Source organism: Clytia hemisphaerica, unplaced genomic scaffold (genome assembly GCF_902728285.1).
Source record: "Clytia hemisphaerica strain Z4C2 unplaced genomic scaffold, Clytia hemisphaerica genome assembly, whole genome shotgun sequence".
Classification (NCBI taxonomy): Eukaryota; Metazoa; Cnidaria; class Hydrozoa; order Leptothecata; family Clytiidae; genus Clytia; species Clytia hemisphaerica.
Window position 1 is genome coordinate 1043600 of NW_027103510.1, and position 26435 is coordinate 1070034.

Below are 26435 nucleotides of genomic sequence, written 5' to 3' on the forward strand. Positions count from 1 at the left end.
TTCTTACCATGTTCTTAATTTTTTGGCCATTTTCATCATGGACATTCTTATAAAGTGTATTCTTATAAAAAAAAAAGCGTGTATTGATTGTATGATTGATTATCAAAAACCAAGAACATGTCCCAGGCCATAATCTAGAAGGCCAAGGCGGCGTTCGCTGGCAGGCAAAATTTTTTCCATAAACAAGCCTTTAAAAGTTTTCACCATTGTAAAAACTAGGGGCAGCATCCAATAAGCAGACGTTTAAAAAGCATGAAAAATGACCTGTTTCTAGTAGGACCGAAAAACACAAAAAGCTTGCTCCTTAGTAACAAGTCAGTGTTCAATTAGCTCTACCATTTTGATTATTCTCCTGCATCACATATGCGCATGACGAGTGAGCTTCCACTCCCCTGGTCAATTGGTAAACAAATTTACAAAGCCAACCAATCAATCAAAACTCATAGCAAGGGGTAACGTCTTACTTACCCTCTAATGAACGGGAAATAAATATCCAATTTTCTAGAAGGTGTTCGTTTGAACGTGAACCCATGGTTAGATGATGAATTATTCCTCGTTGATGATTTACTGTTTCCATGTGTTGATTGATGGAAAATATTCCTCAATGAAAAAGTCCTTTTAAAATTGCTGACTCGGCTTCTCTCCATTACATTATTACAAACTGTGATTGCAGAGTTTGAAAATTTCCGACTCAAATTTTTCATTGATGTTGAAGTACTCCTCTGTTTTTCACCGATCATTTTTTGTTTTGTCTCGTTGATTCAAAATTTTTTAATACTTTTTTGATGTCTTATCTTGAAAATAATCGAGACAACTCAAATATATAAAATTATAAGGCGATGATGGAAAAATAAAACAAAACGCGAAAAAGGGATTTGTCCAGTCAATATTATGAGATAATTTCGTGTTCCCTATTTCTCTCAGTTTTCTCTTCTTTACTTTATCCCACATATATTTTCCAACTTTATTTTTGTATATAGAAGAATTTTTCACGATAAAATAACAACAAAATAACCTTCTTAGAAGAAACTAAACACGAAAAACCATTTATCAAACAAAAAACAGATGAAAGGGAAAATAAACGGGGACACGAAAAATGATTAAGATGGTCACACAAAGATTAAAATATACATTAAATCTTCTTAACGAGACGTCTATCCTAGTTCGTGTGAACAGGGACTTAATATATTTGAAAGAAAAGTAAATTTAACAGATGGATGTGTGTGTGGTCTACATACGGCAAAGAAGAACAATATTGAAAAAAGATGAAAAACTGAAGGGGAAAAATGAAAACAAGGAAAAAATGAAGATCAATGAATTGCAAAACTAATATTGAAAATTTCCAAGCAAACACATTTTTCACAAAAAAATCCGCATTTGAAACGATTTTTATCCAGCAATTCTTTAATATCTTCAAAATCTGATGACGTACATACATAATTCTCTTATCAAATCCGCCATGTTTTTTTTATCGGATGACCCAGGTAAAAAATACTACAACATCCAAATTCCTTAGTACATTTATCATCAACTCAAAAACTTGTTTTATAAACACCAAAGCTTTCGTTAGCACCCTTTCAAAACCTAACATTAACTTGTTACACAGCCCTAGCCAAAATTCTAAAATATAGTAAAATAAAATGAAAAAGAACGAAAAAAACATAGTGAACCTCAGAACGAAAAGAACCACACTTGAAATTAAATATGAAAAGATTTTTAAAAATTTAAATCAAAATCTTATAAATATGGAATAGACTCAAAAAATAACTTTTTCCCTTGATTGAATATTCTTGAATAACGAATCAATCAGATATTGAAATAATTAGCGGTTAATTATTCATGAAAATCAGCATAAATTAACATTTGATATTCCCCTACTATCCATGAGTCTCTTTGTTCAAATTTTCAGAAAAACGTTGCCACCCTTGCAACTCTATTCACCCAAACGCAAAAATATTATGATTTCAAAATTTTTTGAGCGAAATTTGAAAAGAAAAATAATCAAAAATTACTCTAAAATGTCGTTTCCCCACGCCAGGGGTTTATTTAAGATAAAAGATTTAATGAAAAGATTTTTGAATCTAAATAATAAAACTTTGGGTAGGGAACCAGCCTTTATCTTCAACCAAACAGCTGCCTGGAGACTTGAAATTCAACACTTGGTGGACCGTTATTAAGGGGAAATTTAAAATCTCTTAAAGCTCTCTTCTGATTTGTGAATCATAAACAACCCGAACAATAGATTCTTATTTAACAGCCAATCAGAAGTGAGGTGTAGACAAACTTCAACTCGAATGAAAATCGATTAAAAGTCGCTTAGAATCGGATTTCAATCCATTCCAAATAATCAAATAATAAAGAACACATGTCCATGAAGAAATGAAATCTTTTGTTAATCGACTACACTTTTCCTCTTCATTTTTTTATCTTCATTTTTGTTCTTCGTTTACTAGCCTCATCCTGCTCTTTCCAAACTCCCAAAAAACTAAGGAAACTGTTACAGGAGACAAAGAGGAAAAAATTTGAAGAGTTTTATACTTACACGTTTTTTTTTTTATAAGGAACCTTAACTTTGCTCTGAGCCTGGAGTTCCTTATTTTTACAGAGAATTTAAGCCTCAAAGTTCCTTATCGAGTTCCTTATTTACATAGCTGCTAAGTTTGGATAACCATCTCTTACTGTTCCTTAAAACTTGTTTTCTTATTCTCAGCCTGAGCAGTTCATAAACAATTCCTTATTTTTTGGACCATTTTCAGCCTCGAGTTCCTTATAAACGTGTTCCTTATATAAAAAAAACGTGTATTCACCTGAACAATTAAAAAGGTACAGATTCTTACTACTGTTCTTGATTAAGGAGTTATGTCGTGGCTTATCTGGAAAGCAATGTATGAAAAACCCAACCAGTATTTCACCAAAAACCGTGGTTTTCACTGCGTAAAAAAAGCCATAACGACTAGTATAGGCTAAAAAATACCAAACAAATCGAAAAATAATATTTTCCCAAATGAGGAGCCGACAGTAAGACTCGCTGACAAACTAGAACCATTTACCAGAACTTAGTGGTCAAAATTTCAAGTAAATTTACACAAACGACCCAGGAAACAACCCTAAAAATCCACAACAACCAAAACCTTTCAACGGTCGTGAAATAAACAACACTGTTTTAGTGTCTTTACAACGAATAGAATGTTGAGAATTTTTCGCCACGACCTCCTGCTGTGGTAAAATGTTCAAATTTCACACAAACTTCGCGTGTATTTATGAAATTTATAACAAAATGCTGAATGAGAGAAACGAAAATTCGCGTGTGAACAGAAAACCCGATTCCGTGTCTCACGAGAAAGACAAACGGGAGATTTTATCTATACCAAACACAGACATTAATTATATTAAAATCATTAGATACGACCTGAAGTTAATTAAATTAATTACCAGAAAACGTAGCTTGCTATATAAATGAGTCTGCTATATAAATATTAGCAGACTCAAAATTAGCGTCATTGATTGAAGTTTAAAGTTTATTCGATAACGAACGTCGTATTTTTATCGTACTCCGTGCAATGCATGTTGCAAAGAACTTGTCTATTGAACTCTAACCAGGAAACGAAACTATAAAATTGAAATGTTGGATTCTGAACTAAAATTCTTTTGAAATCAAAACAGATATTGTACAATTCAAACCACTCAAAGAATTTCGAGGAAAACAAACGACAAAGCAACATAGAAACAAACCATTCTTTTGACACCACACATGCATGTAGCAGCAACCAAGAACTTGTATTTTATAGTACATGCATCAATCAGGTTCTAAATATGATGTAATGATAAATCTACTGCAAAAGTGAAATCTTAGATATTGTGAACTAAAGTTCATTGGAATTCAAACGGCAGTTAGAGCTTCTGAGGGAAATCTATTCACAGAAGCAGCAAAAAAACGGACTAAAAACAGACCATATGCCCCTCAAGAAATGTCATAACAAAATCTTTAAACAGCGATATTTACCTTATGCATGGCAAACACGCACCTAAAAAATTCACACGAAGAAAGATTATCAATCCATGGTTTCATATCAGGTAGTGGAGATCCAGAAAAGACGAAACTGTATATATCTTTCTACAACACTTGAAAATATTCAACTCTTAGCTCCTAAGTATCCTGCGCCTGCACTGTACTTCTAAGGCACAAGACTATTCAAAGCCCGTTCGAAGCCCTTTAGAATCAATACAGTACTCCTGCCACAAACTTTCCTCGAAACAGAAGAACTAATGAATAAGAGCTTTTCCACTGTCAATATATTAAAGATCCTCTTTCCACACAGAGCGAAGCAGAAAACCGTTATCTCAACATGAAGTAAAATCAGTACCTTTATACAGTTTAGTACACATTTTTAAGTATTTAAAATGGATATACAGCCGAGAAAAAGGAAGGAAACAAAAAATTAAATGCATGATTCATTTAACTAGGATAAAAGAGAAGGCGCAAACACAAGTCATAAAAAGCGGAATCAAATTTCTGTTCTGTTAATTACACCAATATCCCCTCTTTCATTGAGATACAGAAGGAATGACTATAAATAAGTATGTACTAAATACTAAAGTCCTGTTTAGTGTTCCTTGTCAACAGCTTAGTGATGACAAATACAAATTCAGTTTGCCTAACAGTTTTTTTTGTAAGAACCACAAGATTTCTAATGAAAAAAAACTTTACAGAAGTTGTGTTCAGACCCCTAGATTTTCGCAAGAGCTTACATTATACAAAAGTTGTATTGTATAACATAAAGCTGGATCTGCACTCTAGAATCCCCCAATTTATATCTGAGACACTTCACATGGTCCCCTTTCCCCCACTGTCAGCGTTGAGTTCTTCTCATTTTCGGACTCAACACTGACAGTGGGGTCCGGGGGACGGATTTTTATCTTGCAAAAATGTTTAGAAATCTTCTGTCTCGAGATACTTGTTGGGGGATTATAGATTCTCCCAAAAACAAAAGTCTCCATCAAATCAAGGACACTGATACACCAACAAAATAATCTCGATAGTTTTCTTCAGATGCATTACAGCCTCGTTCCACACAACATCCAAACACTTAACCACCCAATTTAGTGGTATGACGAGATGGGACCCACGTGATCAAGAACAACCATCTCCACTTAACCAAAATTCTTCCATGTTCATTTCCATATTACAGATTCCAGCAAATGACCAAAACCTCTGAGTAACAACAAGAATGGGAACAGAAAAGCCCACAAAGACCGTCAAACTGACTTGACTAGGTCCACTAGACCTCTTTTTAACTTCAAATTGCTTTATAAAAGACTCTTAAAAACATTTTAAGAGACAAATTAATGAAGCAAATTAGGATTTCTTTTTAAAGCAAAAGATGGATTAAGATGGATTAATTTTCCATTTAACCCTCGTGTTAGAAGAGAATTCAAATTAAAAGTTTGGATGACGTAATGATTGAAAATTAAGAACCTAAAGCTCATTACATACACCTTTTTTCATTCATAAGAACAATCTTATAAGAAAAATGAGGCTCAAAATCGCCAAAAAGAAGAACAATTTAAGAACAATGCTGACACTGGAATTACTCAATTTCAGGGATCAAAGTAGTAAAAATTGGGTATCAAAACCTAAAATACCTCGATTTTACCCTGTAAATTAGAACAGGATAAGAACAATTTGAGGCTCAAAGTGCCAAGCCTAAGCCTCATCAAAAACCTTTTATATTAAGCTAAGGTACACGTTTTTTAAATAAGAACAAACTCTAAGAACATAAGGATTCGATGGTCTTAGATTAGGATCCGAATTCAATCGAAAATTAACACGTATATAATACGTTTAGTAGTGAAGCAAAAAAGAAATTGCATTTTTGTGAAAGCCTCGAGACTTACTGCGGGATAATTGCATAGGCGGTTTTAGACCATGTCGAACTTAACAAAGGAAGAAATTTATAAGGATAATCGTTGTAATTTCATTGTCTTTCAAAGTACTTGCTCTATTGTCTTAAACCCGCCAGTGATTGGCAATCTACATAAAAAATGGCATATCCAAGTTCTTCTATGGCCGAATTGCATGATGGTGATGTTCTTAGTATTTTCTTAATTTGTTGGACAATTTCATCCTGAACATTCTTATAGAGTATATTCTTATAAAAAACACGCGTTTCTCAGTCATAATTATTCGATTTTAATTTCTTTACAGTGGACCTTATAGAAGATCCGTCAAAAATTGCAAGACACATTATTTGGAGGTTAATCAAAACAGAATCACTTTACTTGTGGTTTAACATTTGAACAATGTGAGGGAACTGTTTAGATGATTTCAAAAAAAGTAAAAAAAGAAAAACTATTACACAGAAAGTAAAAGAAGAAAAAACCACTTCGTTTGAGTAACAAGACAAATTTAGCATACATATGTAACAATTCATCCATGTCAAGTGTTTTCTAAAACAATTTCCCAATCATAATCCTGTAATTATATAGATGCTTTTACTTCTGCCAAATTCATGGATGAAAGGAAGAAAGAGAAGAAGAAGTAGCTACCCTAGCTATATTATGATCATTCAAATTAAAATGCATAAACAGGTTGCTATTTGGACCAATATACATATCGTCGCATTACAACAATACGACAACCACAGTTCTTTTAAAAAAGGGGGAAATTTTTTTCAGAAAATGGGAAAAGGGTGGGCAAAATCGTTTTCATAATTCTAGTGGGGGGCAATCAAAAGGAGGGGGAGAAAAAATAGCTCCAAAAAGTCAAGGGTGGGGAGAAATAATCTGAGGAAAAAAATTTTCTGTTCTCTGGTGCCAAACATAAAACATAAAATATATCTGTTCAACTTCAAGCTAAAAACATGTAATAGTGTTTTATATTCGAGGTGGTGAACATTTTTTCTTTGTATATAGGGCGAGATAGGTAACATGAATAGAAGCAGTATTATGTTATGAGCAAAAAATCAAAAACATTTTCAAGGGGGGGGGGGTATTATTTTAAAAACCTTAGGGAGGGAAACTAAAAGGGGGGGGGGGCAGAGGGATTTTTTTCAATTTTCAAGGGAGGGGAACCAACCTACTAGGACACTATGGGCCAATATGGGGGGGGGGCAATATAACTTATCAAGTTTGCACTAATAAGTGAAAGGGTTTGGAATCGAGTTTACCAAGGTGAAGATGGTCAGATAGTCCAATGTTAAAAAGCCCAATCTCTATTTAGGTATGAAAGTATAAGAATGGTTTATACAACCTAAGAAGAAATCAGAAAATTTCCAAGATAAATACGCTACCATGCATGAACACGAATTTAGCTAGCCAAGTTTGCCAGCCTACTGTAGTCAAAAACAAAAACAACTATAGAATATCTTTACAACAACAACAACAACAAGATCTTCAAAAATATTAGATATCTCCAACAGCGAAAATTCTTCTTTCTCATAGAAACATAAGAGGAGAAACACAAAAATGACGTCATAAACAAGAAATTTTTCTCTTCGAAAAAATTTTGAAAAATTCTTCAAAAAAAAGAAGAACATAAAAGTTAGTTCACACGGCCATGTTAGAACAATTTTGAAGAAGAAGAAGAAGAATGCGCAAAAGAATGAAAAATCTTTGAATGAAAAGGCGCGAAATAATAAAAGAAAGAAAATATATGTTTAGTAAAATAATAGAGATAAGAAAGAAGAATAAAGAATCAAAATGATTTCATTTATTGTTTGCTATGTTTTGAACATCGGAGTTTTCTTTTCTTCACTTCAACTTCAAAAGAAAATGAAATCATCAGGGGGTTGGGAAATATTCAGGAAGAAAAACAAAACATTCCAGGCGTCTTTTGATGTTACTGAGAGTTCTGATTGGATAAATCTGTAGGTGGTCTTTATTGCTTTATTTTCAATCAATAATAGTTATTGACTGGAGAAATGGCTCCATGTCTACTCGGCTATACTCTACTAGCTATGTTTTGCAGATGAGATGGAGTTTTTGTAAGATACTTTAATAATTAGTCCTGTTTGAAGTAATAAAAATTACGCGTTCTTTAGAAAAAGTAACAAATTGTTTTATTACTGGTTAATGACCAACCAAATCAAATAAGAGCTTGTAAAAACTCCATCTCGTCCATGTTTTGCAGCTATAAAAGCAATCTATGTATTCCCAGTACCTTTTTTTCCATGATATGAACTTTCTTTTAACTTAAACATGCGTCTTGGCTTGGATCCCCCCCCAAAAAAAAGTTCTGTGCATGGACTGATTGATTGATTGATAGTCTTCCAGGTACAAGTAATGGATGGCTTCAAAGATTACAGAAAGTTGGTCCCAAGTCTACCACTAGCTGTCTGGTTACCAACGAGATTTCGATATAGATATGCAATGGCTTGACCGCCAATTTAGTGGAAGAGCTTGATTATGTCCACTCCTTTTAAAAAGTTAATACATTAAACGATTATCTCCATTTAATGTATAGTGAAAATAAAGCAATCCCTATATATCGCATTTTCTGGTCATGAATCTATCTACACATAGATTCCTCCCTTTTTTTACAAAGAATCTCATCTCTCCAATACACATTGCAGTCAAGTTGCATTGGTTTGCTGTATAAATTAAAACAAAAAGTCAAAGCTCCCAAAAGTGCCTCAAAAGAAGACAACAGTAAGCTCCCACACACAAACATCAATATTTTCCAAGTATGAAAAACCACACATCATTCCAAACAACGATGATGCATTGTTGTTACGGCAAACAGTAACAAATTCGATATAAAAAAAAAGATGAAAAGAAAAGTGTTTGCAAACAAATGAAAAGAAACAAATGCGTTTAAGCCACAAAAATGTGATTGCGGTAATTGCACTTAATGGGATCCGGCTAATGATATGTCTCCGGTTCGAATCTTTTAAAGAATTAAACCCGCATTCCAATACAAAGATGCACAGCTGAGCTCCTCTTGAAAACAACTAAAATACTTCACAGGCCAGCCAATGAGTATTTATAGCATAAACACAGTTTTGGCAAAAGGAGGTTTGCCGGTTATATTGTTACTTTTAAAAATAAGGCGAGACCAATTTAATTTGTTGTTCCACGGACAGATCGTTAGAAAAATATGGGTCGGTCGGTCGGCAAATAAGAATAAATTTTTCATTTATCAGGGTTGGTAAGGTACCGAGAAAATTTTCCAAAAGGTATCTGGATCAAAAATTCACTTTGTTTTTTTATCTTCGATTAAGATCATAGTAAAATTTTAGTGTATGGAATGTTTTTATGATTTTTCAATTTCTTGAATTAATTTTCAGCTTTATTCAAGTTTAATTCTTACAAATAACTAGTGTGTAAAATATATTGTAGTGGAAATTCGATATTATTATTTTTTTGATTTTAGCAAAAATAGGGTCGGTCGGGCCCTTAGAACAACAAATTAAATTGGTCTCGCCTAAGTTACTTAGTAAAAAATAGCTCACAATCAATCAATCAATCAATCAATCAATCAATCAATCAATCAATCAATCAATCAATCAATCAATCAATCAATCAATCAATCAATCAATCAATCAATCAATCAATCAATCAATCAATCAATCAATCAATCAATCAATCAATCAATCAATCAATCAATCAATCAATCAATCAATCAATCAATCAATCAATCAATCAATCAATCGTTTACATCTGGCCCAACATAAGGGTAGCGATAATAAGTTCAAAGCCAACAAAACACATACAGAAAACATCGACTTATGTATTCTATAATATTTGTAACAAACTCAAAAAAAAAAGCAACAAACCATCCAATCCAGACCACAAGAATTTTATCGGTGCAAACCATGTATAACATCGACAAAAAACTTTTTCCCGCACATTTTAATAGCTTAGTGAGTCAAGCTGTTACTCAAAACCACTCATTCGAATATATAAAACATCAAAATTTTCGAGAAAAAAAAATCTCGAATAGCATAGGAGGTCAAGCGCCCAGTAGATCAGGTGATAGATTTTAGAACTTGATCAAGTGATAAGATTCATAGTCTTGAACCTTTTGTAAAAAGGAAATTATAAACATCGCAGTCACTTTCCCAAGTTATTGTATTTGGCAAAAAGGATAACTCGGATACATCTTCATAAAGCAGTCATTTGCTATGCCTAACTAAGGTTTCATCCAGAGATTCGATTCAAAGTTATATTCAAAATAAGTTATGCATTCTTCATCCGGACATTGTAACAATGTGGCTCTCTTCGGGGAATTAAGAGTTGTTCGCTATTATGCAGAGAGAGAATCCCGAATTCTCCATACTCTACGATCGGCATCAAAATCTATTTCCCACAATGCATCACTGTATTGCACGTGCATTTCAAAACTCCTCAAATTATCACCAGTTATCAGCAGGAAACAACAACACAAGTGTGAGCGAACGAACGAGCAAAAAGTATGAGAAAAATGCAATGAAATCTCAACATAATACCCTAAATGATATTACAGCTTACGAATTTCCGTGATGAATGGCCTTATTTTCAATTTTTGTGAGATGATTAAAATATTATCAAGCTCCTTAGCGGGGTTTCATGCATAGAGCTCATTTTGTTATTGCAGCCATAGTATTTTGAGGTTTTTAATTTACGTGCGTTAGACCCTTTTTCTTATTTTTGTATCTTGGCACAGTTTCAAGTCTATTCAAAAAGAGTAAGTCAAAACAACAAAGCACTTATCTAAGTCAAAGAAGCATAGGTTGAGAGAATAAGTGACATTTCTGTAGGTCGATAAAAAGCACTGGAAAACTTGCATCCTACTCAGAAAGTCGCGAGAAAACAGACAAAAAGTTAGACAGGCACTATTCATTCGGTTTTCAAAATCGCTAGTAGAAAAAATTTTTTTTTATAAAAGCGTCAAATAATTATACCTTCTTAATACCAGAAGAACTATAAGAAAAAAAACTGTAAGAAAGTAAAAGACCACTCTATGGGGGAGCTCCCCTATCTTTACTTGATTCGTTTGTTATATATGATAGTAAGAAAGGATTAACGAAAGTTTATATTCATTATGAAATATTTTCGCACAAGCTGAGTGAGATGAGATGACCTACATTTGATAGTAAAAGTCATATATAACAATATTACAAAACATGGAAATAATACCATACAACAAAACCTTTCTTATGTTATCGTTGATATAATGTCAGCAGAAGTTATGAAATTAAGCCGTTTAAAAAGCTTTTAATTTAAAATGCAAATGACTGAAAATGACCAAAAAGAACGTGATCAAAGATCCGTAATTTGCTTGAAAACATCTAGAGATTGTCTTCGACACAACTTTCTACTGTAAGTATCCAAAGGTTACAAGAAAACAACCCTACAAATAAAAGTCAAACTTCAGAAAACGAAAAAATAGCAATACATATAATCACGAATCACTAAACAGCCGTCTGGTTTATTATACTCTCAACAACTAGTTATGATACCCCTAAAACATTCCATTCCAAAACACTATTTTCACCTTCTTTAGTTTTCACAAGATGTGACTTTTGTTTTTCAAGAGTGTTTGAGTAAGTAAACAAAAGGGAGCACTAACCACAAAAATTTCCTGCGTGCTTAGCAAAAGTGGTCAACTTTCTTGACGGATAATTTTACAAGTACATGACAGGCATAATGTTCAAGTTTATTACTGCTGGCATAAGCCTTTTCCTGAATCAGATTATAAAATATCCGTTAGGACCGTTACTACCTGTTTCTTAAACGTTGTAAATGATGAGATCTTATCCACCACCAGATTTCGTATTTTAAATTTGATTGATTAGTGAACTGGAGTTTCACAATCAAAACTGGAGAAAGTTGGTTTAGTGCATCAAGCCTCCTATCATGTTGTGTTCATAAATCGCGCTAGTCTAATCGCACGCACGACTTTTAGATACATAGTATGTATCTAAGGTTTCTATGAGATCATTCATAGATGATATTAGCCAGTACCTTTCCACAAACCAAATGTTTTCTTTGTTTTAAAACGCGATAGAAAAAAGCGGTTTTCGTTTAACAGGCTACCAACATATCGGCTTCAGTTCAATTCATTTCACTGTCGCAATGAACTATGGGAAATCAGGACCAATTCCATCCTTCTATTAGTCAAAGGTTTTCAAGATTCTGTTTCTGAACAACGAGTAGTTGGTATTAGAGCGTAACCATGATTACCTAAATTTCATTTCGACCGTGAAATGACCTTAAGACTGAAATAATGATAAGATATTCTTTTCTTACCCTTTTTCTGTTTCAAATAATTGGAGAACAGCTTTCGCTAGATCTTTATCGTGTTTCAAGTGGATTGACTTTTGACCGAACTGTCTCAATTTGTCTGTGTTCGTTGAAAAACTCCCGTCGTCACTGAAAAGAAGAAAATGTACAGCGTTCAGTTATCATGGCATCTTTAGTACACGTGTTTTTTATAAGAACATCCAAAATTTTGAAGCCTTGGAATGTTAACTTTTTGAGTTTTAAGCCTAAAAATGTTCTTAACATGTTCTTATCTTCGTTTTTTTTTCTTCGAGTATTTTTGTCCATTTACCTAAGAAATTGGGTGTTTTAAAGTCCGCGAAGCCACAAAATGTTCTTTAACTTGTTCTTAACATTTTAGTAAACGAAGCCTTGTGTTCTTATATAGTTTGTCCTTGTAAAAAAACGTGTAGTAGGATACTGTTATCTAATGAACCCATTAAATGTCCTTGGTATCATATGAAATGGCTCGATTTTTTCAGTCATGTACAGGTGGGTATGAACCCTAGGAGGAGCGGAGAGATTGGCATTTTTTATTAGATGGGGTGTGTACGCCCATTTGAATTCAAAAAAATATTTGAAAATTTGAAGTTACTATATTTTAGTAGTTAGCAAAAATGACGCTAGACTTAGATCAGTTTTTGGTTTTTGCAAAGCCTTAATTGTTGACTGCAGTCTGTTTTAGGCACTGACCTTTATAATCCCTGGACCAAGTTATATCCGCCAAGTTTTTTTTGAATTGGTACCCGTAAAGAATCCATTGCAGTGTTAAAAAAATTAACGTCTAACGGCGCTACATCATCAAAAGTTTTCGAGGTAAAGTAGATCTAGCGCCCTCGATGCATTTACACCGCTATTGAGAAGTGCCGCCATTAGGGTACCACTTTTCAAAAAACTCCGATCAAAGATTTTGCTTGGCCGAGATTGAGAAACTTGGTCCAGGGTATATAAAGGTCAGTGGTTTAAGGATTAGGATTTCATAGAATCAAAGGTGGTTATTTTTGGGAAGAAATTTACATTATAGAGAGGGAGAGAGAGTTCGTTTATCCAACATGTAAATATGACACCAAAGGAAGACTAACGTTTATTTTGTGGTTATGAGTGTGATTTTAATGAAGTTTTTACAGTTTGTCAAATACAAACGAGAGAGTCTTTAAAACCGTGAGAGAAAAGGTACTTTAAAAATGTTATCAGAGTGGTTTTAAGAGTAGGCGTTTTGACATTCTGACAGTCATATAAAATGACACGAAAAGTAAAATCACTTAAACTCGTTGAGAAATAGAGGATATTAGATTAGATTACCGTTACAGGCGCCAAGAAAAAATAAGCGTCAAATTTACTTCAGGAAAAAGAACCCTTCGAAGTAAAAAGATAATTTATCTAGCGAAGGTATAGCCTGTACCAAACACTTTTTCACTGACTGAAAAAAACGTCCGTGGGCAGGGTGGTACAGGCTAGCAAAGGTAAGTTTTATCTTAAAAAGTCAATCGCTAATCCAATAATTCAATTTAGGGAAATATCCTAGGGCTAGACTTAGGCAACCTTCATGGCGAGAAGGGGGTGGCCCGCCAAGACCGCCAGCAAAGTATCAGATAACAGGAAACTATGATGAATAGAGTACACTGTAAGCTCGTTAAATAAAACGAATAGCATGAAATAACACATAAAATTTGATATGCGACGAGAACGTGTTTATCTAAGCCCATGACTCAATGTTGACAATATGGTGTTTTTAGAACGTATCGGTGAAATTCAAACATTTCTTTTGCTACAGCTGAGTCTCTTTGTAAATGATTCATCAACGAGAAAACGAAAGTGAAATAAATTAAGTAAAACGTTTGAAGTTCAGAATTTTAAAATTTTGTGATTTTAAGATTTTTGTTGCAAACGAGGCTTCATTTGAAAAATATTTTTCACAGCGTTCTTCCAACCTTTGATCACGTAGGTAAAATCGAAGACTGAAACTTTGATAAACCTCCGAGGACCTCCTTCTAACACGCTAAACTCTACCATGTTTTAAGCTTGTGAAATCATGTTTAAGTTCAAGGGGTTTTAATCTATAAAGTCAACTTTAACTCCTTTTACACGTCACAATGACGTCTTCTGTGTGTACTCAATCAAAGAAAAAGCATAGTAATCCTTAAGTCAGTCGAGCTTGAAAATGAAACTCAAAATTCAAAAGCGACGAAAGGCACATAGAGGTATAAAGAAAACAGGAGTTGAATGTGTCGGTAATTGGTCGTTAAAGTCTTTTGATTTCTTTTATAAAATGAATCAAAAGAAATTCTAAGCTCGCCCGATGAAATAAGACTTTTTAGTAGAACTCAAGTTTGCTCTGAACATTCTAATAATCAGTATTGAAGATTCTAGCCTTTTAATATACGAAAATTAGATAAAACTTCGTCCACAAAACAAATTTATGTTCCATTTCGCTATCCGTTCAATTTTGTTTTGAAAAGATATTTTCTCAAGCCAGAAAATGAAAAGTTCTTTATAAGCACACACGATTTCAGACTCAATTTGTAGACATAAAGTCGCTGGAGAATTTTGGAGGAAAGTATCAATCAATAGAGTTCACCTGAAAGAAAACATTGATCGAAAAATCTTATCATTTGATGAAGGATTGCCAAGTTTACAGGCCTTTTTTTAGTCCAAATATTTTCTTACACTGATGTCAGAAACAATGAATCTCGTCTCATCTAATTTCTAAAGCTTAAAAATGAGCCAATAAGATTTAACCTATGGATAAAAGAGCTCATTAAAAATGCACGATATATGAGATTATGAGCATGCATACATCGTAACTTTTTTAATCGTAGAGCGAGCTTGGTTACAATAGCATACTTCTCCTGTCTTTCTTTATACCTCCATGGAAAGGCAATATTAAGAGATTTTAAAGGTCCAAGAAATGTGACGATTTCGCAATATGTTTGCAGGGGATAATTTAAAGTCTTGTTCCTGTGTACAAGTATGTTAACTGGCGAAGCCCTTTGAAAAGTCTAAAAAGGGACAAACAGTAATCATGAAAGACAAACGTCGTTGAAAGACGACCGCATGCATAATTTTTCGCACGCATTCTTTCACTGTCTCTCTTCATTACAATGGCAATGAACGGTAAACTGCTCTTGATTCCGTCGTGGTTAACTTTTACACATGGTAAGGGCGTCTACAAGAGATGGCTACCCGATCCGCAACAGTTCAAGAAACTGAAAAATCCCACAAATTAAACTCATGATACCTCTTTGATTGCTTGGTGTCTTTTCGTTTTCGGAATCGCATAAACGTTGATGAATCTTGCCGACCCCATACTTCGCCTTCTTTGGATGAGCTGAAAGGATAAATCGATCAAATTTTGTGTTTAGAGTTTGCACAACATGATCATAAGCAGCTTTTTTGAAGGTTAGTGAAACAAGAAGAATACTTTTAGTGAAAAAGCCATCATCAACGCGATGTCCTACACATTGAGAGAGCAACAGTTTTTTTGCAGTATTTTGGGATGCTAATGTAAGGAGCATTTCGTAAATCGAAAAAATGTTAGTAGTTGACGGGGATGTATTAGATGAATTGTGGTGGGGATGATTGTGGCGGGATGATCGAGGCGGGGATGATTTTGCGACGGGGAAACATGGGGATTAAAATTTCATAAAAGGAAGCGACTATAATACCTGGTGGACGAATGAAGCTTTCGGTAAACTGAATCTGAATAAAAAGGAAAACAGAATATGATTAGATAGCTGAAGGAGCGATTTGTCCAGAGAAAGTCTGGTGGATATTAAAATCACGTTTTCCTTTATCAAAGGTTTTCAAATTTCTAACTGCATTTTCTAAAACACTAGTAATATGCAAATCTGGCTTAGTTTCTATCATGGTTTCTATGCAATTCAAACTCTTAAACAGTTGTAGAAAGGTAACATCCAATGAGATTGATTCCCAATTTCCCAATAAATTTCTGAATCTAAATTACCAGCTCGTTCAATTATTCTCTCTTTCATCGAAACAGACCGTTGAACTGGTTTACGAGATTTGCGCGGTTTCTCGTCCCAATCCCCTCCTCGTTCGTAAAACGAAATTCTCGATTGGATACCATCTCCTAATTCGATCATCGATTTACATCGCCGATTGCGCGCCGATTCTTCAAAAACTTCATCATCCTCAATATCATTATTATTGTTTTTCGCCACATTTTTACGGAAACGGCGCTTTATACTACGCTCTTTTGTGACATGTTTTCGAGCCATTCGCTCGTCTTGTAATCGATGATTTTTCGATTTATCTCGATATTTAATATCAGCCGATGTTTGAAAATCCAATTCTTCTCGCGGAATGCATTCACTCGATTTTGCAGATTTGGGTGACGAAGTCCGAGATTTCACACGCCGTTTAACTTTATATTTCCACTCATGTAGCTGGTTGTAATAAGCGAATAAGTCAAGTACTGTCTTGTTTTCGGCTCCCATCGAATAACTCATTTCTTCCTTATCGCTTGATCTGACATCAAAACAATCCGAGGATTTCAAAATTCAGAATCAATTTTGATCCTCGAGAGACGAAAAAACAACGCGAAAATTGAAAAATAACAAATTCTACACACACACAGACGTATCTTTGAAGTCGAACAAGCTTTAAAGAACAAAAAAAATAGATTTTCTTTTTAACTTTTTTTTTGTGTCAGAAGGTTTAGTTATTGAAAATTCATTCTATTTTCTCGACTCCCAGTTGTTTATAACTCAAATAAGTGACAGTGTATGTTTGTAAAGATAATTTTGTAATTCGCTTGATTATCCGAATCACCATGTTTTTAAACCCTCGCGCGTTCACTGATAAACACGACGCGGCCCTGATACTACAAAGAATCAATAGTTCAATTCCATTACGTAATCTTTGAGCAGAGTATAAAAGATTTGATGGTTCGCCGAGTGCCAAGTATTTTTCACAAAGTACTTCTTCCGAGTGCCTTTTAGACAGCTATCCAAACCAAAAGATCTCACTAAGCTAGTGAAGTGCAATATCTGAGCTTCACATTTTTCTCTTATAAGATCAAACTATAAAAGTCCATAAGGCTTCGTTTGCCAAAAATTATGAACAAGTTAAGAACATTTTTAGACTTTGAACTCCAAAGAATTGAGAAAATTCTATCAGGTACGCGTGTGTGCGTGAGCAGCAAGAATAACCAACTTTAGGATAATAGATGGTAACACACAGTGAAAAGATTACATCATGGAGACTATGCTATGGTTTACAATATTATCAATAACATCAAATGTGTTATAAAAGCCCTCACTTTCTTTTTATAACATCATTTCGCATCTCTCAGAGGTCCGACATTGTATAACAAACAGACCGAATAGAAACTACGATAGAAAAAGGGTATAGCGGCTTGTGAATTTGAGAAGGCTAAGTGATAGTGGTTTTGATAGGCAATTTCATCCCCGGAGCAATTAAAAAAACCAAGTTTTTCAGATATTCTGTTTTTGGTTTTCAAATGATCTGATTGAGGAAGCACTGAAGTTTCAACCAATCAGCGCTTGGCACCGCGTTTGTAAAGTCGAATATTATTGGGCAGCGTTGTTTCCAATTTTATTTTATTTTGTAAAGCCTGGTATCTAGAGACAATTACACCAACAATTTTAAAGTACATTTAAGAGTCTGGTACCTAAGATCTACCAATTCTTAGTTGAATGTAATTTTTGAGTTACCCAAGTGCGCATGTGCTGAATCTTGCATTTTTGATGTGGAAGATCAAGGAATATCAGATTATACCACCGTCGTTTTGTATAAGATTCCCATGTCCGCACTAAGATTCTTGTAACTTTTCCGGAATCTTTTCACTATTTTTCTGGAATAACCGGCTTGAGATTGGAAAGGATTTGTTACTAAAGGTACGGAAAATGTTGTGTTTACTCACGAAACTGCCTAACTTTCCGAAGCTCATTATTAAACTCCCCGAAATCCTGGTTATTTTCCGCTAGAAAAGTTATGCAAAACGACGGTAAAGAAAATTATTTGAGGTCTGGATATCTATGGTAGATTTGGCCAGCAGTATGGAATAGTCCATCATGCAGTGCTCAGTGCTTTTGAAAAGAAAAAATGTATTTGAACCTGATAATTTTCTTCGTTTGTTATGACATGGTATCAAACATTCGATAAGATCCATATCTATCATACAACCAAAACAAAACACAAAAAAAAATTTCAAACACAAATTGAAAGATGTTAGTTGAAACGATGTTGTAAATCACTGTAAATTTCTACAAAAGGTGTTGGAATGTAGAACTGTGTGTTGCAAAAGCATTCAATAGTGTTTTTCTAATGACCCAAATTATTGTAAATTATTCATCCGTGCATATTTTATGACATTTAAGATTTCCTTTTGAAATTCCGATTCCCAAGGGAATTATGAGATCAGTATAACTTATTCCTTCAACTAGAAAGTTAAATCTTCAAAATATTGAAAAACAACTATATATTTGCTACAAATTGTTGAATCCCAATCGGGAGTTCTCGACTCTCAATACAACCGAGATCGAACAGTAACCATTATTTGTTCGGATTACAGACAGAGAGATTGGAATTACAATAGAAAACTTAATTTCTCCTTGACGAGGACATAATTTTATGGAAGAATTCGAATTAGAAAGATTATATCATATTGTCCAAAGACGAATCCGACTTTCGTGATACGCAGGAAAGATAAAAGCCTTTAGTTTGTAGCTTACTTTTCAGGTTCAATGATTTTGCCCGAAACAAGTTGACTTCACTTTTGACTCTTCGCATTAAGCCTTCGTCCAAAAGAGCAGAATCACTTTGCACTGAGCTGATTCGTCCACGACCTTTGCTTCTTGGTGTTGGTCGACCATTCATAGTTATTGATGATATGTTTTGCAAGCTTTTTATATTCGAGTGTATTTTCAAAAAAAAATCATTACAGCCAGGTTGAAATTTGGTTAAAATTTGAAGAGCAAATTCCAAGCAAACATCCGAGCCTTAGATTTCAAAATTCACAATGCGTTTAGAATATTCAAGCCCTGAAACTTTCGAGGATTTAAAATATGCCAAAACTCAGCAGGTTCTCCTCGTAAAAAGCGTTATATCTAAAAAAGCCTTTCCCTTAAAAACCGTCGACAACCAAAAGGATCTCCTCTACAGAAAAATTCACCAGTTCAAATAAAAAGAATCAATCAAAGACATCTAGTAGTCGAACAAATCTTTAAAATCTGCAACGATCGAAAATATGTTGGATGAAATGAAATTCAGATAACGAAAGCAATCATTCCATCAAATTACATTTCCACATTTATAAATCTCTGGACTTTTTCCAACATTAGCGATAATACCCTTGATCCAATTACCGATTAAGTTAAATTTCCTTGAACCAGACCTTACACCCATGTAGTAAAACTACCATAGACATAAAAAAAATCGATCAAAAATTTCTTTGAGAAAGTTCTATGATTTATTTCAAAAAGTTTTTTTTTAATTGAACCTTAAACTAAAACTTTTAAAAAGTTGTCAAGAGTGACAGTAGTTAAGGATCTTAATAAGGCTTATACTGATTGATTTCTCAAAAATGCTCTATTTTAAAGATCATTATAATACCCTTCCTTATACTTTGCACAGATTTTATTTTGTACACAAATTCAGAATAATATTATGGAAACACATATTGATTTGACAAGGCTTAATAAACACAATTTCTATTGAAAGTCAGATATAAAGAAGGTCTGATATGATTTCAATGAGGGTGGGTTTTTCAATACTATATTTCATTGTAAATGATTGCAATGCATTTTACCGTGATGCATTATATAGGGTAGCAATTAATAACCTAAAGACAACCAAAAGATAACCCCAACAACACGAACAAGATAAAGTGAAGTGAAGAAATTCGGCAAATGAGCACGTGAATGGTCTCAAAGGATACACAACTCTACTGTTCGGTACGCTCTATTATTCGATATTATTGAAAGTCACCGTCAACAAGAAACTCTCATAAACGATGCTCTACTATTCGAAACGCTCCCTTATTTGATGAAAATTCAACTCCCCTTTAAGATTGAATTAGAGAGAGACAACTGTATACACATATCAGACAGAATTTAACTGGCATTGGACGTCCAACGATCGTTATAGTGAGGTCAAGGACGTTAGATGGACGTGGCTTTAACGTTTTGCACCACATAAATACCTTACGTTTTTTAGGGGATGGTACCTCTATGTAAAAAAAAACTCTAAATTTCCTTTCCTACTTTCGTTTTACAATAAACGAGGTAAGGTTCTCAACCCTCTAAGGAATAATCTTGTTGATTCATAGGGACCGAAATGAGCTTTGATGATTTCAATTACGTAATCATTTCAGAATGTGACAAGATAACGACTACAAATCGCATTATCAGAAAAAAGTTGACAATTACGTAATCATTAACAAACTAAGTGATTTCAAAAAAAGCACTTCAAATGTCAGCTTAAAACGAAGAATTAAATGAAAAATGCTTTACATACAGTATAGCCTAAAACTGACAAACTTCTGAGGTTTTCAAGGTTTTGTCACAGTTATGTAACTTAAGGAAAATCCGCCATTATAGAATTAAACATTCGAATTCCTAGAGCTGATTACTGATCGAAAGTTTACTACTAAAATGGTGGTAATAACTAAGATAATTTTAAGAAACCTCTGTGACTATACTGTGAAATACATAGTGTGTAAGCGTGTAGAAAATCATCCTAGATCTACTCACATAAGAAGTAAGTGACAAGGTCAACTTTGGCTTCGTCAAAAACTTTCTTCAGTACAAAATTCTTTTTCGGGTTGGTGTATAGCAATCTCATATCCATTGTTCACAAAATCAATTCCCAAAATCCAATTTCAATGCAATGAAATAAAAACTCTAGGGTAATACAAGTACATAAGTTGTAGTTAAGTAAATATAACATAAAATCTCCCAAAGCTTGCAATAACCTCAGCTCACAATAACTCTTGAACTACCTTCCATTTTTTCAAACTCTCGACAAACAACATATTTGGAAATGTTTTGAATTTTAAGACGTGAACATAACAATACATCACTCCCAACAACTAAAATACCATGCCGTTGACAAAAGAAACACTGTCTAACAACTGTGTCATGACGTCACCAAACTGCTGCTAATAAATTATAATCTGATTGAACTTTAATGGTTTTAAACTGTTAATTTAATTACTCTGTATTGGTACTTAGACTTTCCCATCACAGTTAGTTGAAGTAGACAGGTGAGTTTGTGGGGACAGATTGAGAAATTTGTTGTTTTCTTTACTAACCAGGTAGGGTGATAAAAATGGTGTAGAAATAAATTTTGGCCTAAGTAATGTAACGATTAAAGTTTCCTTCCTTTGGTTACTATTTTATGCATGAAACCGGTAGGTTCAGTGGGGCACTATTTTAAACTATTTTAATCTAAAACAATCATAGCTCATCTTTTTCATCTATTCTTACTGTGTTTTTTTGATTGATTTTATGAACAATAACTTTTTTTTCTTCTTTCATATAGCCTTGTGCCTCTGGCGATATCCCTTATGGTGCCTAGAGGGTTTTCTTTATATTATTGAAGACCTTGGAAAACAAATCTTCGAACATTCCTGAAATTTCATCGTTTTTGAGCTGTAAAAAAGTTACTACATTAAGTTCAGCATCTCGAGTTTTCATTGGTAGACAGAACACTCATAGCTACCAGGCCGGGAATTGTGTTCTGGGAACTCACTTGAAGAACCAAGTGAAAATTTGAGGGATTCAAAATGCACAGTTTAAATAAGAATTGAATTCACGTCGCTAACTTTTAGCAAGAAAACCTATTTCGAGTTTTTTTTCTATCAATTCTTCATTCGTAGAAAAGTAACTCAAAATAGGTTCCCTTGATAAAGGTAAGCGGCGTGAATACCCTGTCACGGAAGGGTCACGCAGAAACGTAAAGATTATCACAAACATTTCCTCCAAGAAAACTCAAGGTGCTGCATTTTAGGGCGAAGTTACTTTTTCAGTTCAAAAACGATAGAATTTATGGAATGTTCGAGGATTTTTTTTCCAAGATCTTAAATAATGTTATAAAGAAAACTTTATTTGTTACCAAAATTTCTTTTCACACCTGAAAATATCATCAACTATCACAAAAACATGAATTCTTACCATTCGATGAGTTATTGTTGTTGTCATTGTTCAAATTATCCTCAATATCCGCCAAATCATCCCCTTCGTCTATTGGTTGAAAATACAATGGATTAAATACATGCATTGTTTTTCAATACAATGGCTATTGTTCTTTCTTTTGTTTGACTTGACACCTTTTTTAAATGGTTTTTATTACTAGAACGTTTGAAAGAGAAGGTATCAAAATTATAACACCCTTTGAAAAAAGGTGATATGGTGTATTTTTCTTGGTGATTATTTAAGGTCCTTTCTTTTGTCCGCAATGTGTGAAGAAGAGGAAATCTGAAAAGCATAAAGTGACGAGAAGCTACTCAAAAAACATCAATAAAAGTGAAAGCTTAATAATAAACATCGATGAAAAATGAGAAATATTTGGTGTCAGAAAAAAAAAAAGAAAATGAAGATCAGAAAAATAATTTATCAAACGCAGATGTTTTAAAAAAAATGTTTGCCCAGTTTCAAATTATTCCTTTTCCCTCTGTTTCACTCGGTTCATTTTTTCAAAATACAAAAATTATGGATGTTTTTCTTTGACTTTGTAAGACTTCTCTATGTCTACATAATAAATTCTTTTCCATGTCGAATCATTGCTGAGGGGGTTTTACTTTCTATTAAAACCTCTTTTAAATATGCTAATTGAGTCAACACAAAGGGATTTAAAAGTAATTTAGCCTCATACAATGCCCTAATCCGAAAGCTGAGACAAATAAGAATATATTCAAAGAAAGTAAAGACGATATTAGACTAAATTAATTAATGAGAGGGTTTTCAAGATGAGCAGATAGAAATCTTTAAAAAATAGAAATAGGGGAAAAACTGTTTCAATCAATCAATCAATCAATCAATCAATCAATCAATCAATCAATCAATCAATCAATCAATCAATCAATCAATCAATCAATCAATCATCAATCAATCAATCAATCAATCAATCAATCAATCAATCAATCAATCAATCAATCAATCAATCAATCAATCAATCAATCAATCAATCAATCAATCAATCAATCAATCAATCAATCAATACCTTCTGAACTCGATGATCCAACGATGATACTGATTCCCTTTTGTCTTAATTTCTTTCGAATAACGATCCCATCTCCGGAGTTTCCCCGCAAGAAATTGCGTCTCTCCACAACACCACTTTCGTTTTCTTCTGGTGCGACGTTATCATATCTAGAATGTGAAAAAGGGGGTACATGTTTTTCTTATAGCAACATCCAACATTTTTTGAAGCCTTCGGATGTTCTTAACCTTTTTGAATTTTAAGCCTAAGAATACTCTTAAAATATTCTTATTTTCGCCATTTTGTGAGTGAAGCCTTAAAATGTTCTCAACTTATTCCTAATGTTTTGGCCATCAAAACTTTATGTTCTTATATTTTCAGTTCTTATAACAAAAAGACGTATTGGATTGAAATGATAACCTGGTGCCTCTCTGGTAAAATTATAGCTTTTTAGTTTAGAATGAGCGGTAGTAAACTAACCAAACAGCTCTAAAGGGACGAGAGACAATAAATATATATCAAGCAGATCAGAAAAACGGTGTGGTCAAGCAACAATTATAAATCTGTATCGCAGTCCCAAGCTCCTACTCTAAGTTACATAGCGCTAGACGCAATAGAAATACCATGCACTTAGAGAGAAAGACTTTCTTAGACGTTTTAAAGGAAATGGTGTCCTCCGCGAATCAACTAGCGTATCCTCGTGGTTGAAAGCGGCGCATGTATGACTGACCTGCCTTTGTTGAGATTTCAGGACTGACGTAAAAACTACTTTATTTTCTAAGCTACATTTTCCAGTAAGGTAAATTTCACATAACTAAAATACATGACACCCAAGTCAAGAAAAAGTTTGTAGACTGGGCTCGTGTCAAGTCATCATAAAGATCTTACTTCTAAGCTTCGGACTCAACCCTAAACAAATGAAACTTACAAGCTTTCATTATCAGACTCCTCTTCATCTTCAGCATCACCCATTGTGGCAACGTCTTCGAAATTACTTTCTTCCGTTATGCTTGATGAATCTCTTGATCTGTATGTGAGAAGTTAAGGAATCGTATTCATTTCAAAGATTTGAGAAAGATATAGGCTGATACTAGCTAGCATGAAAAAAAAGACAATTATGATAAGATTATCAAACTCATTTTCCTTGAGATCAAGACACGTCAAAACAGGGAAATGTTGCAAATATTTTCATCATAAAGGCTTCACTTGTCCATGTAGAAATACCATTGTATTGGAAAATTAGAGACAATTATGTCGGGCTTTCGCTATTTGCGTTTTTGAGACTGATTTTTAATTTTAGAAAATTGTTAAAAATGGTACCCTAAGTAATAACTCTATTAGTTTCATCTTAGCTACATTCAACCTCGCAACATAAACAAAGCGTTGTCAGAATTTTTCAGCGAAAACAAAAATTTTGATTTTAGAACAAAAAGTAAATACCTGGTTTGAACCTGGTCATCCATATCATCTAATTCAAGATCAATGATCTTTATATCGTCATCAAAGATGGGTTTCAGAGGCGTCCGTCTGTTTTCTCTTTTGTGGGAAGAATAAGGGGACTGGACACTAACGGAAGGCTCCTCATCAACAAAAGGATCATCTGTTCCCTGTGTCTCCTCTACAGGGGTGTGCTCTAAGATGCTGGTAGGTAGGCTGCCTATCAGTGGATAGGAGGGTGTATTATTCCTACGTTGCTCTAAAGATGATTTAGTTCTAGACACAATAAATTTCGTGTTATCATTTGGAGGTGTTGATAAATTCAACGTGTTTCGTTTCTGTGTTTGATTATCAAGGTCCTCAACAAGAGAGTTCATTTTCGCAATCAATTCGTCCATTTCAATTAAACATCTCCAACGACGATTTGGCAGCTGTCCGAAAATAGTGACTTCAGTTCCGGACGGTATGTAAGTTTCCATTCTTGTTGGTACTAAGTAATAATCTTGTGTTGTATGCGTTTTGAACTCCTTTTTAATGAAATCACCTAGAAAGTATAAAAATGAAATTCATTCAAAGTTTTATACAACAGATTGAGACTTATCAACTTCATCATCAAAATCAAGATATATTTAAGGGGAAAATTACTCAGGGAAAGTGACGAAGTTTTCTCTGGATAACTTCAATGGAGTTATGGAAAAGATTTCCCCTTTTAATGGACCATAAATTGCACATCTCGAAGAACCAAACAATCTTCGACCGGAGATGCTACCCATTGTATTGAGAGAAAAATTCTTTTTATCGATAGATTAAAAATCCACACAAAAATATTGCTATTTGAGCTCAAAAATAAGTCCGACAGTTATAAAACAGCAAAGCTATGATAATTATGATAGATTTTATGTATTCGAGATTGGTTCGTAAGACCAAAAGCATCAATAGCAAAGATATAACAAAAAGCAGGCAGTACAGATCCTTAATCTTGTCATTAAAGGATATCAAAGATCTCAATGAGGTCATCAAAACCCGATTACATTATGCCTATAGATACAAAAGCACGTGTTTAACGAGGACAATGTGAATAGTTTACTAATTAATCATTAATACGTGATAAACGAGAAATTGATGATTAAAACTGCCGTTAGAAAAAATGGAGGAAAAACGCGGGGAAAGAAATCGTAACAGCAGTCTGTGTGCCACAGTTCCCTTCTTCCCAGTAGCGTAGCCAAGAGGGGCGCAAGGTATATGTAGGAGAGCAGATTTTTATGACACTGTAATTATCTATTTATAATATAAAAAGATAATTACAGTGTAATAAAAATCTGCTCTCCTGCACAAATTTTACGCCTCTCCTGTCTACGCTACTTAGTGATCAAGAAAGATTTTACAGTATGGTATGGAAAAATGTTGAATTACAAAATCGCACGAAAACTGAGCCAAGAGAGGGAGGTATACTGAGCTCACGTCAGGTCATGCTGTGTTTACTTCTATGAAGTTAAAGAGAATCTTTTGAGAGGTTGTTTTTAAAGAATAGACTGTGAGCATAATACAGAAATTAATCCTATTATGGGGATAAA

The 26435-nt window shown here is 33.9% G+C and overlaps 1 protein-coding gene across 1 annotated transcript in view; it reads right to left on the reverse strand.

Moving 5' to 3' along the window:
• Positions 1–26435, reverse strand: part of LOC136799089 (uncharacterized) — a 41138-nt gene that overhangs the window by 3745 nt on the left and 10958 nt on the right. Inside the window, exons 5-11 of the mRNA XM_067055773.1 lie at positions 24865–25405; positions 24353–24451; positions 23446–23594; positions 22398–22466; positions 15906–15939; positions 15479–15568; positions 12229–12351 (exon numbers count right to left, since the gene is read on the reverse strand). Coding sequence (XP_066911874.1) covers positions 12229–12351; positions 15479–15568; positions 15906–15939; positions 22398–22466; positions 23446–23594; positions 24353–24451; positions 24865–25405 — 1105 coding nt within the window. The remainder of the gene's footprint in view (positions 1–12228; positions 12352–15478; positions 15569–15905; positions 15940–22397; positions 22467–23445; positions 23595–24352; positions 24452–24864; positions 25406–26435) is intronic.